The 18,146-nt window shown below is 39.5% G+C and overlaps 2 protein-coding genes and 1 long non-coding RNA gene across 3 annotated transcripts in view; 1 reads left to right on the top strand and 2 right to left on the bottom strand.

Annotated features, from left to right (window-relative positions):
- The first annotated feature begins 232 nt into the window (after positions 1-232).
- Positions 233-18,146, top strand: part of LOC111612134 — a 41,816-nt gene continuing 23,902 nt past the window's right edge. The window contains exons 1-3 of the long non-coding RNA XR_002754425.1: positions 233-314; positions 781-838; positions 13,253-13,326. This is a non-coding gene — a long non-coding RNA (uncharacterized LOC111612134). The remainder of the gene's footprint in view (positions 315-780; positions 839-13,252; positions 13,327-18,146) is intronic.
- LOC106700077 (B2 bradykinin receptor-like) lies at positions 3,917-8,771 on the bottom strand. The gene is made up of 2 exons (XM_023352154.1): positions 8,684-8,771; positions 3,917-6,391 (listed from the first exon to the last, which is right to left on the bottom strand). Exon 2 carries the CDS (start codon positions 6,388-6,390, stop codon positions 5,365-5,367), a length of 1,026 nt encoding a protein of 341 aa, XP_023207922.1. The 5' UTR covers position 6,391; positions 8,684-8,771; the 3' UTR covers positions 3,917-5,364.
- Positions 11,092-12,127, bottom strand: LOC106700076 (ovarian cancer G-protein coupled receptor 1-like). The gene is given in 2 exon segments (XM_023352156.1): positions 11,092-11,478; positions 11,481-12,127. Coding segments are annotated over 2 exon segments (915 nt in total). The 5' UTR covers positions 12,054-12,127; the 3' UTR covers positions 11,092-11,136.

Here is an 18,146-nt window from a genome sequence, read left to right on the forward strand (position 1 = left end):
CCTGTTAGATGCTAATAGAAGCTCAACGTGTGTCTCATCTTTTCTGTATCACAGGTCAGTAAAAATATATCTTGATGCATAAATATTGATTATCTTTAGGAGTTGAAGAGGTTATTGAATCGGGAGTCAACTAGTGAGTCACGTTATCCAGTTTATGATGAGTATTGTGTAGAAAACGGGACATAATTCTGGAGGCTAATTTATGCTAATGCTAGCGGCCTGTGTAGCTGTGCTGAGCTAGCTGAGAAACAGCTGAAGGACTGCTGGATTCACCGTGAACTGGTTGGATTTTTACATTTCGAAACAATTTTCAGGTAAAGGATTTTAATCTCTTTATCTGTAAAATGGAGGTTTCTTTATGGGTTATTGCAAAAACCATCGGAACCATATTGTTACGACATTCATAACTAATGGCTGTTTATGTGTAAAGCTTAGTAAAGAGGCGCAGCATTAAAGGAGCATTACACCTTTTTCAGTTTTGTAGTTTTTTGTTTTACTATTATTCAGTAGAACAATACAGTTAAAAGCTAAGATGTTTAAATATTAAAATATATTTTATTTGTGTAGAAAAGTTGTAAAAGCTATTAATAGTTAAATCAAATTCATATAATTTTATTTTGATTGTTAGAAATACAGTACAAAAGGTTTGAAAAAAACAGTACTTCATATTTGATATGAATTACTGAAAATGGAGAATGTTCATTATAGAGAAGAAGAATAAACCTTCCTGTTAGATGTTAATGGAAGTTCAACGTGTGTCTCATCTTTTCTGTATCACAGCGTCAAACGTTGAGAGGACAAAATAACCATTTACCCTCAGCACATCCAAGGTTGCCAGGTAACATGTGACTTACTTTGCTTATTCAGTGTCTACTGAAATGCAGTCTACCTTATGATATATATATATACATATATATATATATATATATATATATATATTTAATGGTAATGGCGAACCAACCAGACATTGTCGTAGTGGATAAACAACAGAGGAAAGCCGTTGTGGTAGATGTAGCAATACCAAGCGACTGCAACATCAGGAAAAAGGAGCACGAGAAACTAGAGAAATACCAAGGCCTGGAAGGTGAAGACCACAGTGGTGCCTGTGGTCATCGGGGCCCTCGGGGCAGTCACCCCCAAACTGGACCAATGGCTACAACAGATCCCAGGAACAACATCAGACATCTCAGTCCAGAAATGTGCAGTCCTTGGCACAGCCAAGACACTGCGCAGAACCCTCAAGCTCCCAGGCCTCTGGTAGAGGACCCGAGCTCAGAGGATAAGAACCACCTGCGGTGGGTGAGAAGGGAATAATATATATAGTGCTGCTGAGGCTTGCAGCTGTTTACAGTTCTGCCGCAAAATGTTAACATTTAGAAGCTGACAGGCTGCCAGGTCAGTAACAGCTCGCCAAGTAAAGCATGCAATGTTTACAAAACACAATATGTGCAGATTTATTTCAGGAATTCTCTTGAGATCATTTATGTAGTCTTAAGTGCTGGGAAAGGGGAAAGATTAAATATTCCCACTATACTTATAAAAACTCTTGGAAGATGTGTTTCTTAATCTGCAGAAAAAAACATAAAGAAATATCCTTGAGAGAAATATCCTTGAGAGAAAATGACTACGTCTTATTTGGGTTAAAAAAGTTCCTGCAACAAACAACTTTGATATAAAATAAAGAAAAAGTATAAAAATAATGACTTAACCTGAACATGCCATGAGGTCAGACGTTAAGGTGTGTCAGCTCCAGAACAGGAACATGCTCTTTGTCTTCATCCAAGGTCCACATTTCTAAATAAACTCAATGAATGATCAGAGCTTTTTGAAACTTTAAGAAGATGAATTTCTAATGATTAAACAACAGATTAAAAACTATATATATTTTTGTTGTTGAGCTCAGCTGTCTATTCATTCAACAATTTAACAGCAAAAAGTAGATTTCCATTTAAATTGTTGCTTTTTTGTCAATATTATATTATTTTTAGTTAAATTGTCAATTAATAATTACAGGCCCTGAAGTTAATTCAATTAAATTTTAATCAGACCCCACCACTAATGAAGACATTAACAGATTGAGTTAATGCATCTCTCTCTCTGCAGTTTTTTCTGCCTATATATATATATATATATATATATATATGTATGTATGTATATAATAGTTTCAGGAAATTTCCTCAAACCTTCCCAAATTGACCCTGTTTCTGTTAGAGTGAGAATCTGATTTTCTCAGGTTGTAAGAAGAAGAAGAATTACTTTATTCATCCCAGCAGGGAAATTATTTTGAGAATTGTAAACATCATGGTGTCAGCCACCACAGAGGAGGTGGAGACGTTTCCCTCCACCAGAGCAGAACGGCTCATCTGGCCGGAGGAAAGGCAGAACATGCTGTTGGTTTTTATTTACAGTCACCACTCCCTCTGATTCAGCAGCAGGGCAATCAGTGGCTCAGGAGTGTATCCAACAAACATGATCAAATCTGAAAAATTTCCACAGTATTTATTCAGACATGAGCAAAACCAAATCATGTGACTGAGAAACGCTTCAGTATATTTGTGTCTCACACAGTAGAGGCTGACATCAGGACACAGAGGACTCTATGCTCCAGTTTGGATTGGATGAGAAAAAGTTTAGCTCACAGTCAGGATGGAGGCCCAGGAAGACTCTGAAATAGATTTGCTTACTTGACTTCATGTCTGCTGTAAATTGAAGAAATAAGGTCTTTTTGATTATATGTTACAGAAAGAATAGCGTTAACAATATAAGTATTTCTGTTAATGTGCTAGTGAAGAGTGTGAACCACCAGAGAATAACGGTTAATTCCCACCAGGCCTGTTAAGTGTCTTGTAGTCTAACTCTAGTCCGTTTTCCAGAAAGTGCGGTTCGTTTGGGGAAGTGTGAATGTGTAATTAAACTCTGATCCAGACCAAAAAACAAATCTTAGTCTGGGTTCTGTTGAAGTGAACTCTGGTGCAGTTCCAATGCAAAAGTGAACACCAAGGAGAATGGATACCGCTTCAAAAGCAGGAATTTTACTACAGCACAAGGCATTCTGGGTAAATGCAACCAAAATAAATATGCTAGTCTAGCATTGTCTTGTGGTCTTTTGCCAAAGATTAAAGAAAAATCCTCCAACCGTTAAAATCGGACACCACTCCATTTCTGTTTCCATCTGGTGAAGAAGGAAGTTGCTCTCAGTGTCTTCAGAGGCTTTTGTGTCGTTTCCTTCAGTGGTTCTTGATGGAGCGCCCCCACAGGCCAGGAGGGGAACAGGTTGGTTTGACTCATCGCAGAGAGAGAACCACAGCAGCTGGAGGTGGAGCAGATGTTGAAGTTTGAGTTCCCAGTCGAACCGATTCTAAGAGAAAACATGCTGAAGATCTGAGTGAAGAGAGGGTGCCATTGGTTCTCAGGCATGTGGAGGAAGCACCTTTTTGTTGATTCATGAACTCTGACCTTAACCGAGGCAGTGAGGCCTGCAGAGGTTTAGATGTGGTAGTGGTGGTTGACCAGCCTCTCCTGCGACGGTTCTCCACTGCTCCATGTTTCCTCCATGTGTGGATGATGACTCTCACTCTGGAGTGAAGCCTTAGAAAGACTTTTGCAACCCTTTCCAGCCTGATAGATGTCAATAACTTTGTCTATTATTGTTTATTTCTTTTAGATGATATGTTGCTTTTTGAGATACCTCAGTCATCAGAGAGATAGTATTTATTAATCGTATTTGCAGGTCAATAATCAGACCTGCTTGCATATTTAATCAGAATTAATATCTGAAAATTATAATGATGAACTTGTGAAAGACGTCTGTATCAGTGAAGAACATCACATCACAACCCCTTAGAGCAGGGCTGGTGAAGTCTAGTTGGGGTGTTATGGAAAAACCTTTCCAAACTCTGTTAAGGTGAAAATCACTGTCAGGTTTATTAATAACATGCACATGATATGAGAGCTTACAATATAAGACACTCAAACAGGTCAGAGTAAAAGTTGAGTTAAGCTGTGACAGACAGAGTGAACATCATTTTAATACGAAGAACAAAGAATCATAAACACATGAGGCTGATGTGTTTCTGTCTGGATCTCCAGGACAGCTGACGTCGGCCGTGGAGCTCACACTAGTTCATTTGGATTAAGCATTGCAATGAAAACATACCATGACATGAACATCATAACAAAATCATAAGATAAGATGCTACTTTACTGAAACTTCTAGATGCACCTCTGATCCAACACGCCTGAATCAAAGGGCTGAACTCCTTCGTCAGTCCTTCCTGTCTGGCCTGGTAGCCGTTCTTTTGATCCAGGCGTGTTGGAGCAGGGATGTGTCCAAAAGCTGCAGCAGTGAGGCTCTCCTGGACCGAACTTGGGCATTCCTGTCTTAAACCAAAATAAAGAACAATGCTTCCAGAACCATAATAAGGCAGTTAAACAGAACACTCATCGATGGTCCAGCTAAATGTGAGAATCAGCTGTTTGCACCCATACTTGCCAAGGTGTTGCTCTCCAGCAGTGTGACTGAGTCAAACTGCAGAAAGTTAAGACAGAAAAACAGCTTGGAAGACATTTAAATACATCAGCAGAATGAATTCTGGGTTTCCTGAGCTAACTGTACTAATGTTGGCACATTGCATGGAGGTAAAGTTAATAAGTCTTGGATTACAAGTTTATATTTCTGAAGCTACATGACAAGAAACCCTGTAACAGAGCAGAATATATGGAGCCTTTACAATGCAATCCAAAGTCTGTTTCCGTCTATAGATTGCTTCCATTATCCTGATTCAGTCCATTATTTCAGTGATATACAACATGCGGTAATGCTGTTTAATTATGTAACAGAGTTGATATTGAATTATTCTGAAAGCACTTAAAATAAAATAAAACTGGGTGTGGTAGAATAAATGATTTTCTATCTCACTTCATGCAAAGATGTGTTAACAAATAACCAGAACAAAGAAAAACACAGAACTGAACTGGTAAATAATAATACCCTTAGTCTTAGACTAATACTGACTCTAATACTGATATATTCATAACATCACAAACATATGACTAAGTATACCTTGGCTTGTAAAAGTTAAAGCTTTTACAGAAACAAGATCATATTTTTTTCCTTTCTTTCTTTAATTTCTCTGCAGAACTGTTGGCCTTATGGTCTCACTGTCTGTACATCAGCTCATAAAGACAACTCTGAAACTGGACCTGTAGACGTGAAAAGGATCAATCTGTGGGTCACTGAGTGACATGCCTTGATTTGATGTTACCTTCTACACAGATTACAATTGGTAATCATTCCTTCAGTTAAGTTTAGTTTTTAGTTGTCTCTTCTCTAAGTAAATGGAAAAAAAAAAGTAAACTCATATTCTAGTTGATAATCTGTTGGGATTTAACACTTCGTAGAAACCTTGTACTTGTAGCTGTTAGGCTGATGGTTGCACTGTGTTTTTGGTCCCACTGCTTGAAGAGTTCCTTCAGTTTGTCTCTGAAGTTTCTTCCGACAATGACGTAGAGGATGGGGTTGAGAACGCTGTTGAAGAACGCCAAGTAGGTGAAGATCTGCCCACAATAGTACAGGATTTTCTTATGCATACAGCCTGTCAGGATATAGGCATATTGGAGATTGGATGGGATCCTACAAAGATGGAACGGGACCCAACAGATCAGGAACGCCAGCAGGACGGCCAGCACCAAAGTGTTGGCCTTGTGATCATTTTTCTTTGCATTTACTCTTTGGATAGATCTGTTTCTCAGAGCTTTGAGGATGTTGACAGTGCAAAACAAAATGATGGAAATGGGAATAAAAAACCCTAACACCAAAATCATCCACTCTGATATAACTTGATTAGGTTCACTACAAGTAGTAATATTTCTGTCAGGTGCCAATTCTATGTTGATAAGTCTCGGAACACTGAGAATTAATCCCAGAATCCAAACCATAACACAACTAATTTTAGCAAATTTTGGGCGACGCATTCCCCCATGGAACAGTGGATGGACCACGGCCAAATAACGATCAATGCTAATCAGAACCAGGAAGTAGATGCTGCAATAGACGTTCATCAGGATGCTCATTTTTACGATTTTGCACATGGCAAGACCAAAAATCCAGTCAAACTTATTCCAAGCGTTGACGGCCCAGAAGGGCAGGAAGGAGACCAGGAACAGGTCGGCAGCAGCCAGGTTGCTCAGGTAGATCTCAGACACGGTGCAGGGATTCTTATGGAGGATGAAGACCATCAGCACAAAGATGTTCAAAACAATTCCCAGAACAGAGATGGACAGGATGTACGCTGGGACATAAGTGAAGGTCCAGTTGTCGGGTTCAAGTGAGCAATTATTAGAATTTGTCTGGTTTGGTTCTTCAACCATGGAGCTGAAGTTAGCCACCATTCTGAAGAAAGATGCAAGCAAAAGGAACAAAAGAAAACGTTAAACAATGTGAAGTTAGATTTATTTTTCAGACTTTATAAAAACATCAACTGTGATGTAAATAATATAACGAATAATAAAATGTTTAACTGGTGAAAATATGTTCCCATTTAGCCAAAAGTTCATCCAATAAACAAAAGAACACTTCCCCAACCTTTAAAATCTTTATGTTGCTAGTGGGTGTAGCAGTTGATTGCACTAATGCCTTGCAGCAAGAAGATCTGTGGTTTGAATCCAAGCTAGAGGTCCCAGTGAAAGAGGGGCCTCTCTAGTTTGCCCTGAGGAGGAAGTGTGTGCATGATTGTTTGTCCTGTGATGGGCTGCTGATTTGACGGATAAATGTGTACAAAAATCATCAATGAGTGGATGATTAAAATATTTTGATCTCACATTGTGTAAGCATTTAATGACGGTCTCACCCTCTCCTTTTGGTGTTTTATAGAGAACAAGGGAGCAAGGAAGACAAATGTAACTGACAAAAACTGAGCACAGGAAATAAATTACAAACTTAATCTAAAATAACCAAGACTGTACCGAACTAAGGCAAAACAAAAACTAGGCTGATTTAATCACAGAATAAAACTACACGCCCACAAACCCCTAAGCCCCCCCAAAACAAAGATCCTGACATCACCCCGTCCCAAGGCGGATACCAGACCTGGTTGAAGTCTAGAAACAGAAAACAAACCAGGCCAGGCTGGACCTGAGAAGGAGGGCCAGAAACAAAACAAACTACAAACACATGTTCATGGAGGATGACCAAGAGGTACGCTAATGGAGTCACAAGTTACAAACAAGATTTGAACCATGAAGTGGTTCAGAGAAGGCCAACAAGAAGATCTGGAGAATGACTATCTGCAATGAAGGTGTCCACAGCCTGGAGGCTTGTCACTGGCAGCAGAGCCGCTGAATCTCTGGAGGCTGGAAACTAAAGGATCTTGCTGGGGGACGACTGGGTGGTGGCAGCTCGGCTGACTTTAACTCACAACAAGACTCAGGACCTGGAGACAACCCATATAGAAGCTCTGCGGCCTGGGACCCATGAAGTGGCTCTACTGGTGATGGAGGGATTGATGCCGATAAGTGCGCTGCAGACGACAGAGCTGCTGCAAGTCTTTGGCGAGGCTTTTAAAAGCTTTTGAGTTCTGAGGCGTGGGGCTAACTGAGAGTGATGGAGGTGGTGGCAAAGAGGACGAGGAGCAGTGAAAGCGAAAGCCTGGTCTTCTGGAGAAGCTGAGGGAGTGTCAACCAGACTCCCTGGAGAAGCAGGGGAAGCGTCTGCAGCGGGCGGATGGGTTAGCTGGAGGAACAGAGACATGTGGCTTGTGGGATGTCTTGGCTAAAGTTGCTTGGTGGTCCCACTCTGCCTCTTCCAACAGCTCCACTGACCATAGGACATAGAGCTGAGGAACTCCTTTCTGCAGCATATTAACCGACGCCGGCATCAATGCTCCGCCATGATGAACAAGGCTTGGCCAGAGTTCTTACTGAATGACTTGCTCTCTCTTATTTGCTCTAGTTCTGCAGCAAAAAGCAAGTCTGATTGGTCCTTCAATCAGGTTTGGTGTTGATTGGACCCAAATGCAGGCAGCTTGAAGCTGTGAGTAGTTGGTGGAAGTTTAATAAAAAACATCACAAGGATTAATAGTTGGGAAAAATGGGGGCAGATAATATTGTGTATAATGGGAGGATCCGGAGAGTTAATGAAAGAGACGTAGTTAAATTCAGGGAGTTTGAATTCTGGAACCGGTACTAATTAGAAAACGAGCTTCAGGAGTGAGGGGTGAGCAGAAAGCAGGCTGAGGGAGAGAGAGAGATGGCACAGGGGGAGTAAACCCCAGCAAGGGGCCAGGAAAAACAAATCTAACTGGGACAAAAAATAATTACACTCAGGAAACAAACCAAATCTAAGTAACAAAGAGCTGAACTAAAGTAAAACAGAAGCTGATCTAATCAAAATAAGAATAACTCAGGCAAACATAAAACACATGAACAAAACCAGAAAAACCCAAAACAACCCAAGATATGGCAGTGTGTGGTTTAAGCCTTTAGTACTGCACTGTAACATACTGACATAAATACATTAGTAGGGACGGTCTGACATGCTGAGGAAGTCAAAACAGTTTAAGAGAGATTGTTGTATATCTGTTAATTTTCTAATTAACCTCATGCTTTGCAAAGCAGTAAATGTTGCAGAATGTTTAACATTCATGAATAAAAGCAAAAAATAGCAAAGTATAAATTTGTTGCATACCTTCAGGTGGACAGACCAATTTCTCCCAATGAAAAAAGAAGCAACTCTCCTGCAGCGCCGATGTTTCTAACTACTGTTTGACAAGGACTTGCTTGTTTAAGGAAGCATCTGATGCTGAACAGACATCTGAAGACATTTGCTTCATTCCCACCCCTCTCCTCCTACTGGATAATGACTGCCTTTTTTCTACCAGTCCATTGAATGTGGGCTGTAATGTTTATTTCTTGTAACAATACTTCTTGGCATGTTATACAGTTGGAGAGCCTGTTTATGTCACTTTAGATGGTGCTACCTTTGTCAGGAAATGAATTTGTGGGTTAAACAGATTAATTAAGAATGTGGGGTAAAATCATGAAAACATGTACAGTACTCCTTTGCAACCAACTGTGATGATCAAACTTAAAAGAAAATCCTGTTTACCAGGAAGAGAGTTGAGAGGGATCATAAAGCAAACAGGACAACTTTTCTCACAGAAACTGAGAGTCTGACACCACAGACTGTCCAAAGGCCAAGTCAGGGACCAGGAAGTTTCACAGGAATATAAAAACAAAACGCTCTGTTGGGTGGCATCACCCTGAGTCAATATTCACTGGCTGACTCTGAAGAGTGGCTGGAATGTGCAGAACACACAGAACTCCCCAGAGCATCAATAATTTTTGCACTACTCAATTTTGCTTTTATTGAATGAAAGTGAAGACATTATATAATGCATAATGCATTTTTTAGCCTCTTAGGAATATCCTGAGCATTCATGCCTACAAAAGTACAGTTAAGTCTGAACGATCAATCACTTTGTAAAGAGTGATTGATTAGACAGAATGTGTCTGTCTAATCTAAACACGTCTCATTTCCTGATTAATTTTCCTGAAATGACTTTATAACAAAGGATCTTCAGTGTTTATGACAGGCAAGCATGTAAACAAATAAATAAACCAATCAGCCATTATAAAGGGTTAATTGGCTGTAATGACAGAAAAACAAAGTATACTTGGATCTTGTTTTTATTTTAATGAGATCATGTTATATTGCTTCCATTATCTTCATTTAAATCCATTATTTCCATAAGAGGGACAGTAGAATACATAATGTGTGAAATCTAATTTACAACCTAATCTATTTTCCTAATGCATATAATACCCAAGCACAAATTTCTTACTCTTTCTTTATGCAGTGTACTCGTCCATCCATCCATTCCTGGGATTAGGAGATGTAAAGTCTGTGTTTTGGCTACCATAGCAACAGAGACATGCTGATGCTTACATGTGTTTTGTGATCAACTGAGCATCCTCAGGATAACAGTCCAATTCTTTACTCAGCATAAAAAAACAGGAAGCTAATGTCATGCAGCTGAGTCATAAAAATGTCAGAATCTGAAAGCTGGAGAGGATTTTCCTGTTCCAGATCAACAGATGGAAACGTTTTCACCGAACTCTGAGGTGGACTAAAGAAACTACATGCAGGTTAAGTTGGTGAACTTTAACCTGGACATGTTGGAACAAGCGACTTTTAATGATTTCCAGTTTTTGACTATTTTGTGACATTTTAGGAAGACGTTAATCTTTATAAGTCAAAATTTGTTACAATTATTAAGGCTTGATTAAAATTGTTAATTGCAGGATGTGTAATAAAATAACCACAATTAATTGCATGAGCAACATGTTCAATTAAAAAAGACTTGTGCCTATATTATTAAATGAACAACAAAGAAATTTTTTGTTTTCAATCTGTTGTTCAGAATATTCAGACATCAGCTTGGTGCAAAGTGCTTTTCTACCATCCAGCTTTCAAGAGGAATCTGTAGAATATCAGAGTTTGTTGTTTCATCCTGTTCTGACTGAAGGACCTGCTGCTGAAACACAGGAAGCCAACTGTTAAAAACAATACGCACCGCTTCCCTGTCATAACTTTATTAACGTACCTTATTGACTTTAAAAGAAAACAATTTAATCCTTCAGTTATTTTATATATTGAATAATTAAACAAAAGTCCAATAATGAATTCATTCCTCCATGGAAGGTTTATAGATTGCCAAAAGTCTGGTGCAGATGAAAATAAATAGAAAGAACTGTAAATAATTTTTCAGTTCTGCCACTTAAAGAATCTGAACTGTTAAGTATTTACCAAGATAAAACTATCAAAAATATAAAATTCACTTCCCATTTATTTGGCAGATTAATAAATAATAATAATAATAATACAGACATGATTTTAGAGACTTTCCTTTTAAAGGTTGGTTTCCTTTCAGAAAGCACTGTAAAAACATTTTACACAAACATTAATGACTTCCTTCTTTACAGAAAGTAATCACCCCCTTCAGTTGACTTCAGTCCACGTATCGAGCAATTACCGTGGAATTAAAAAGCAACATTGCTTATATTTGCTAAATTAAATAATTTTGTACATGATCATTTGATATAAAACTAAATATGGATGCAGGTTAGCAGAAGAGGAATTCAGGAAACTGCTTGGATCCGTGTCGCTCTTTTGATGAAACTTCTCCCTCTGTTTATCACTCTCAAAATCTCTCTCTTGGCGCTCTCATCAATTAAACAGTAGATGATGGGATCCAGAGTGCTGTTCAGGGTCGTCATGGCGACCGTGACCAGGTACGGGTCTCTAAGGCCGCTGGCCCAGCCGCAGGCCCCCGGCTCTAGGACGACCCGCAGGAACATGACGGTCTGGTAGGGCACGAAGGAGGCGACGTATGTGAGCAGCAGCAGCCTGACTTTCCGCCGCTCTTCCTCCAGGACGGAGCGGCTCTGTCTGAGCGACTGCATGATCTGCTAGAAGCACATGACGTCATGACGACCAGAGGAAACAGGAAGCTGAGCACCACCCGAACCAGGGCAACATCGACGTCCTTCCAAGTCAGTGGCATCGGCTGGTGGCACAAGTTGAATGACTGCAACGCCCCCATGTGGTGAAGCAAGACAATGTGAAGAAAAATCTCCAGGAGCCAGACGGCAGCGCTCAGCAGAACTGCGGCCCTGACCTCTCTGACCCAGTGGAAGTGCAGCGGGTAGACCACGGCCAGGTAGTGGTCCACAGAGATGCAGCAGAGCAGACCCGAGCCAACGTAGAAGCTGTTGTACATGATCAGATACATCACACCACACAGTTGATCAGAGACGTTCCAGCGCTGCGCCATCCCGATCCAAACAGGCAGAGTGACCGTGTAGAGCAGGTCCGAAACACACAGGCTGACCAGGTAGACCGCCATGTTGTTCCCCTGCAGCGCCAGCTTCCAGGCTACAAACAGAGACAGGCAGTTGGCTGGAAACCCCACGATAAAGAATAAAGAGTAGACGGTGGGGTACATGTTCTGCTCCACTGAGGAGTTGGAGCTGCAGGAGAGGAGCGTGGAGTTCATCCTGACACCACAGAGACAGGTCCTGAATGAACCGTGTCCGGAAAACTCTCAGATCTGCTCAGCAATCCATATAAGACAACAGGACAAGCTAGCTTGGGTTTAAAATAGTTTCAACAGACAACAGAACCAAAAAGGAAACAGATTTTAGGTCCAAAATGGGTCAGCATTACTCTAAATCTCCCAGGTCATCATGGGGCGTAGACGAAGTTTTGCATGACTATGTTTTATAGAAAGCCTCTCCAATGTTTTTCTTTCGAGTTAAAACTAATATCAGCAGAAGGCACTATGAGCTTTCCACTAGTCTATTTGCATATGACTCCAAGCTGTCAGCAGTGTTTGGATGCCTGGAGTGATCTGCTATCGGATCGGACCGGTCTCCTCCTGAAAGGTTCAGAAAAGTCACAGACCTTCATCCAGTAAAGTTTTGTAACGTTAACAGTGAGTGGGAGACATTGCTTTTCTTTTCTTGTGCTTACAAGATGAAGATTTCAGGAAACATCCATAATTTTTGCTGTTTCCCATTTTTAATCATAATGTTTTGAAGCTGAAGAGCTTATTGACCGAACCAGCGGACGCTGAGGTAATGGGAAAGGCTTTCTGGATTCTCTGGAATTGTGATAACCTCAAACTAGGAAGAAGATAAGAAAGAAAGAAATGTGAGACTGATCAACTATTTGCATAAGCAAAGAGTGGAAACTACAGACATCTGTATACAAAACAGGAGTGTTGCGTGACTGTAACTGTGGTTCACATACTCTAGTTAAATCTTGGGTTAAAGTTACCAGAAAATAAGAACTAGGAGCTAAAAGTCCAATAGTTTGCTTTCTGTAGCAACATGAAATGTATTTCTGTCATGTGAGGATGGAGCCAGGCAAAAGTTTAGGAGCTAAATGTTAGGATAGAAACCGATTGTCCCACTGAGGGAAATTCAGATCCGTCAGCAGCAATTTAAACAGAAAATATAAGAATGAGATTTTACAATAAGGACAAGTTTGTAACATAGGAGAAACCATGCAGTTATTAAAGGGGTGGCATTATGCATTTTGCAGGCACATGGTGACATTTAAATGTTTGTAGTCAGCCGTTATAAAATGTATTTTTTTGTTTCTTCTGGTATTTTTATGATTTATCTTCAGTTCCAAGTCTGTGAGTTTTGAAGGCCTCCTTCCCATCACCCTAATCTTTTTCTCCCTTCACAGATCAACTCTGCTGCTCAAATAAGGAAGCAACCAGCAGGACTCTGGAAAGCAGACTTCATCCATTCAGCCAATCGGTGAGTCGGACCAGGAAGACATGTAGAATCCGACTGGTGCATGCTGGTCATATCAATAGATCACTTTCAACCCAAACCTGCCAGGGGTATGAATAATTTAGAGTCCTGTCGTAGCAATAAGAGACCCAGAAGGAGTTGAGGCTGTGCAGATATTAAACATCCAGCCAATGAAGCGATGTTCAGTGGCTGCTCCCATTATCGGGGTGAATCCATTAGCACATAGCTGAGAACGGCTGTGTGCGGTAAAGTTGTTTAATTATGCAGCAGTTTGATGTTGTTATTCTGAAAGCTTTTCCTGTGTGCAGCTTAGCAAAGATGTTTCTGTAATCTGAGTCACATAAAGTTCAACTTTTGACCAAGATAACACAAAAACCACACTGGATAAAAATAATCACACCTTTGATTTAATTTATATTCTCTGTTTTCCTTTAGCACTGACTGCCTTCATTTCTATTTTCACTCTGTGTTACATCATGACTGCATATCAGGCAATGTTTGATAAAAAGTTAACGGACGATATTAGGCTGAACTAAGTTACTCACTTAAAATTATTATCAACAGCCGATATGAAGGGGCTGTTTTTACATATGAAAACTAAGATAACTACAAACTCTCACACAGCTTGAGCCATGCCTCAAATATCGGCCGAATCTGTCAGCTAATAAAATAAAAATAACATTTTACATCAGTTTGTTGCATTTTGGCTGAGATAAAGTGCATAAAGGAAAGCTCCTGTCAAATAATCCTGTAAATGTTCATTTATTCAACTTCTGTTGAGCAACAATTTGCAAATTAAAAATGTAATTAAGCAGTTACATACTTTACCCTGCAGGTTCTTCCAGACGAGAAACAGAAAAACTCAGATACGTTTTGAGAGGAGGGTGAATTTTCCTCAAAGTGACGTAGAAAAGACATTAAACTCAATCTTATAAGTTTACAATTTAAGAAAAAAAAGCAACATGGAGGGGATTAAATACTGTTAGCTAAAAAACAACATATGTATTTATTATACTTTAAGGTTATGATCTGTGTAGATAACTTCATGGAATATGCTCTAATAAAAAGAATTAGCTGAATACATGGTGAGTTGATGAGATCATGAACATTTAGATGTTCATGATGCATTTAAATTATTAATATTTCAGTGAGTTTCTGTCAAAATGGGGAGACTTTTTCCGGACAGCAGTTCTAAATGCGCCTGAGGGAAATATTAGGTCATATCAACAGAAATGTTTTATTTTTTTATGTGCAGCCTCTGAATGCTGTGAAACATTTTTCCACTTGTAAATATCTTCTTCTAAGCTGATCTTCTGCAGTATTGTAAATATGTAACTAACAGGATAAAGTGCTGTTTAAAGGCTCTGGGCCTCTTTAAGATCGTTTTTATGTTTCGTCATTGTTGCTCTTAAATGTTTCAGATGATTAAATACTTTTTGATATCAGACAGAACTGAACAGATTCATTCTGACCCACTGTTCCTCTCTGATCTGGAGAGTTTTCTTGTATAAAAGTCCAGTTCAAGGTCCTTTCACAACACCTGGACTGAATTCAAGTCCTGACTTTGACTAGGCCGCTTCAAGGCCATCGTTCATTTGCTAGAGTTGTTCAGTGTTAGGCTTGCTGGTGTGTTTTTATCATAAACTGATCGAAGAATTTTCTGATGAATGTTATTGATTATTTTCAGACTTGTTGATTTGACATGTCAGTAATCTGGCCTGGTTAATGAAAATGTTTCATTATTTAATGAGCAGGACAATTATGTTTTCACAGAAGGGCTGGTGTGTTTTCTTTCCTCCTAAATAAATGAAATCATTCTATGAAAACAACTTTTTATATTTAATCAGATTATTTTTGTTTGATAGTAAAATGATAAAAGCAATCAGATGCGACATAAACAGAAATCTGCACAGAAAAGCAGTTTTTAAAAACAGACACACGTTCAGTGAATAATTTGGACTTACATTCCACAGAAAACCCCCTGGAGCTCGATGTGCAGGACTGGGTTGTATCTGCTGCTCAAAAGGTCAACCTCTGTCTCCTGTGACCCCAGTAGACCCAAAACCTTTCCTTCAGATTTAACCCAACGCTTATCCAGGCTTACCGGAGCAGCTGGGGTTCATGATCTATTCAGAGATACTCCACTCTTATGTACAAGGAAATAAGATGTGAGAGAACCAGGTGATTATTAACCAGTTGATTATTAACCAGGTGATTATTAACCAGGTGATCATTAAACAGGTGATTATTAACCAGGTGATCATTAAACAGGTGATTATTAACCAGGTGATCATTAACCAGGTGATTATTAACCAGGTGATCATTAAACAGGTGATTATTAACCAGGTGATCAGGAACCAGGTGATCAGGAACCAGGTGATTATTAACCAGGTGATCAGGAACCAGGTGAACAGGAACCAAAGTAGCAAAAGTAGTCCCTTTGCTACTTTTTATTTCTAGCAAAGGAACTTTAATGTCTCATCTTGTTAGACTGTCCCACTTTATTCTTAGTTAACCTTTTAATTCAATTCAATTCAAAAATACTTTATTAATCCCAAAAGGAAATGAAATAGAAGCCGTCCTCTGCCCAATAGGAAGGGGTTAAACTAAATCACTTTAAGCCCTCAGCACTTCTCTTAGTCAGGAAACAGAAACTTGAATATAAAGTGAAGGTCAATCAGCAAACAAGAGAAATTGTTTTCTCTTGGGAGTTCTTAAAACTCTCAATTTAAGAAGTTATAGTTATGAAGAGAAGTAAATACAGAAAGTAGTAAATTAATTTGTGCCTCTTGAATTTTGCAGTAAAGCAAACTAATTCAGAGTCTGTTGAGGTTTCATTAAAACTTCAAAATCTCTTTTTGCAAAGGATGATGTAAGTTTTACTGCTCTATTTAAGTTAAATTTAAAGAGGAACACAAACCAAAATGTTCTTTTGATTTCCTGTTCTTGAGAAAATAAAGACAGTCTCATGTAAACTGATCTTCCTGTTTACTATGACTAAGTTTACAGCTAATGGAATCTGAAATATGGGAATAAGTAGATGAACATGTTTAGACTCGTTTGTTTTTGGTTCCCATCTGATCTCATCTTAGATGAGGCTGTAAAGAAAACTTGGCTGTGTGAAGGTGATCAGGAACCTGAAGATGGAGGAACAGATTGAAAGTTGCTGCCTGACGGATGAAATATAGAAATATTAACAGGCAGATTTTAGAAAGAAACGGTCAGCAACCAGCCAGCGCTGAACTGGTCACCAGTAACCAGTCACCAGTCAGGTCTGACTGGCAGCTGAAGTGACTCAGTTCTGCTGATAGGATTTTATAGAGGCACATCACAGAAATAGATAAAGTTACTATCACCTTTTTCCAGGAACAAACACAGCATTTAATGACTAAATCATTTTCTATTTTTAATTTACATCACTCACAGCCACTCCTGACTTGAACCTGAAAATAATTTGTAGAGGAAGTTAAACATTAGGGTGTTGGCTCAGAGACATTCTGACTTCAAACAGTGAAAACCTGCAAAAAGCAGATTGGCGATCATAAGACGGGTCCAGTGTGGAAAGGGGGGGAAGTAAGTTTCTCATACTGGAGACAAACAACATAGTTAATGTGGAGAGGAGTTGTTCAGTTTAATCTGAAAACTGCATGTTTTACAGATAATCTGAAACTATTAATGATTGTTCTGACTGAAGAACAAGTTGATTGTCCGAAAAGTTACCACAGAGTTAACTGGGCTGCGGCGGCCAAGCGTTCAGAGCGGCGTCGCTTTTTGATCCGTCGATGTCGGCTGGAGGGAACAATCCAACGCTTCACCAAGCTTTGGATTGTTCCCCCACTAATAGGGAACGAGAGCTGGGTTTAGACAGGTGAGACTGGTTAGTTTTACCCTAGTGATGCAATAGTAATCCTGCTCAGGATTACTGATGGTAAGCTAATGAAACCGATAAATCACTCCATCCTTCTACATCGTACAGTCAGGAGGACATGCAACATAAAAAGTGAGTTCCAGATTGTAAAGATGAGAAACAGGAGGCAGCAGAGAGCTGTGCTAAGAGGATCCTACGTGTTGGAACCAATAACTGGTTTAACCTTGCAGAGCCACAGAGACCACAGGAGAAGTAATGCTGGGGAACATTAAAACATGAGGAGACCACAGAGGTTGACAGTCAGGCACAGAAAACCCGTCAGACAGCTCCTTATATCTGCTGCTTGATTAACCACCAGCGTCTCTGCAGACGGACATTTTCCTCGCTGCCTGTTATTGTTCAGCCTCATCTGAAGGGAAACAACCTTGATTCCTATAACTGCTGTAACTAGTAGAATAAATCACTGTAACTTTCTGTTTTCTGGCCCTGCTGAAGGAACGAAAGCTGCTTCAGAATGCAGCTGCAGGAATGCTGAAGAAAAGCTCCCATTACTCCGACCCGAAAGGCTCGGCGTTGGCTGATCTGGCCCTCCAGACCCTTCAGGCCTTCTGTTGAAAACCAGAGAAATAAAACTTACAGTGAGGCGTTGCTCCGCTGATGAACAGCCTTCCTGCTGTCCCACTTACAATTAATGAAAACATTTCAAATTAAAATATTACACCAGACCAACAGCAAAAAAACTACTTTTAAAACATTATCTGTAACATTATTTTCAAAAGGTACTTCATCTGAATCCATATCCTAATTTACTGAAAATGACTCTCCACACCTATTTGTTCCTTATAATTAATTTCTCTTTTAACTCTTTGACTATAACTATATCTTTATTTTTCTGCCTGTTTACTTAAATTGGTCACTTTTTCAGTGTTTTTATTCCTAACCTCCATAAATCTCA

The sequence above is a fragment of the Xiphophorus maculatus genome, chromosome 19, assembly GCF_002775205.1.
Source record: "Xiphophorus maculatus strain JP 163 A chromosome 19, X_maculatus-5.0-male, whole genome shotgun sequence".
In the NCBI taxonomy this organism is placed as follows: domain Eukaryota; kingdom Metazoa; phylum Chordata; class Actinopteri; order Cyprinodontiformes; family Poeciliidae; genus Xiphophorus; species Xiphophorus maculatus.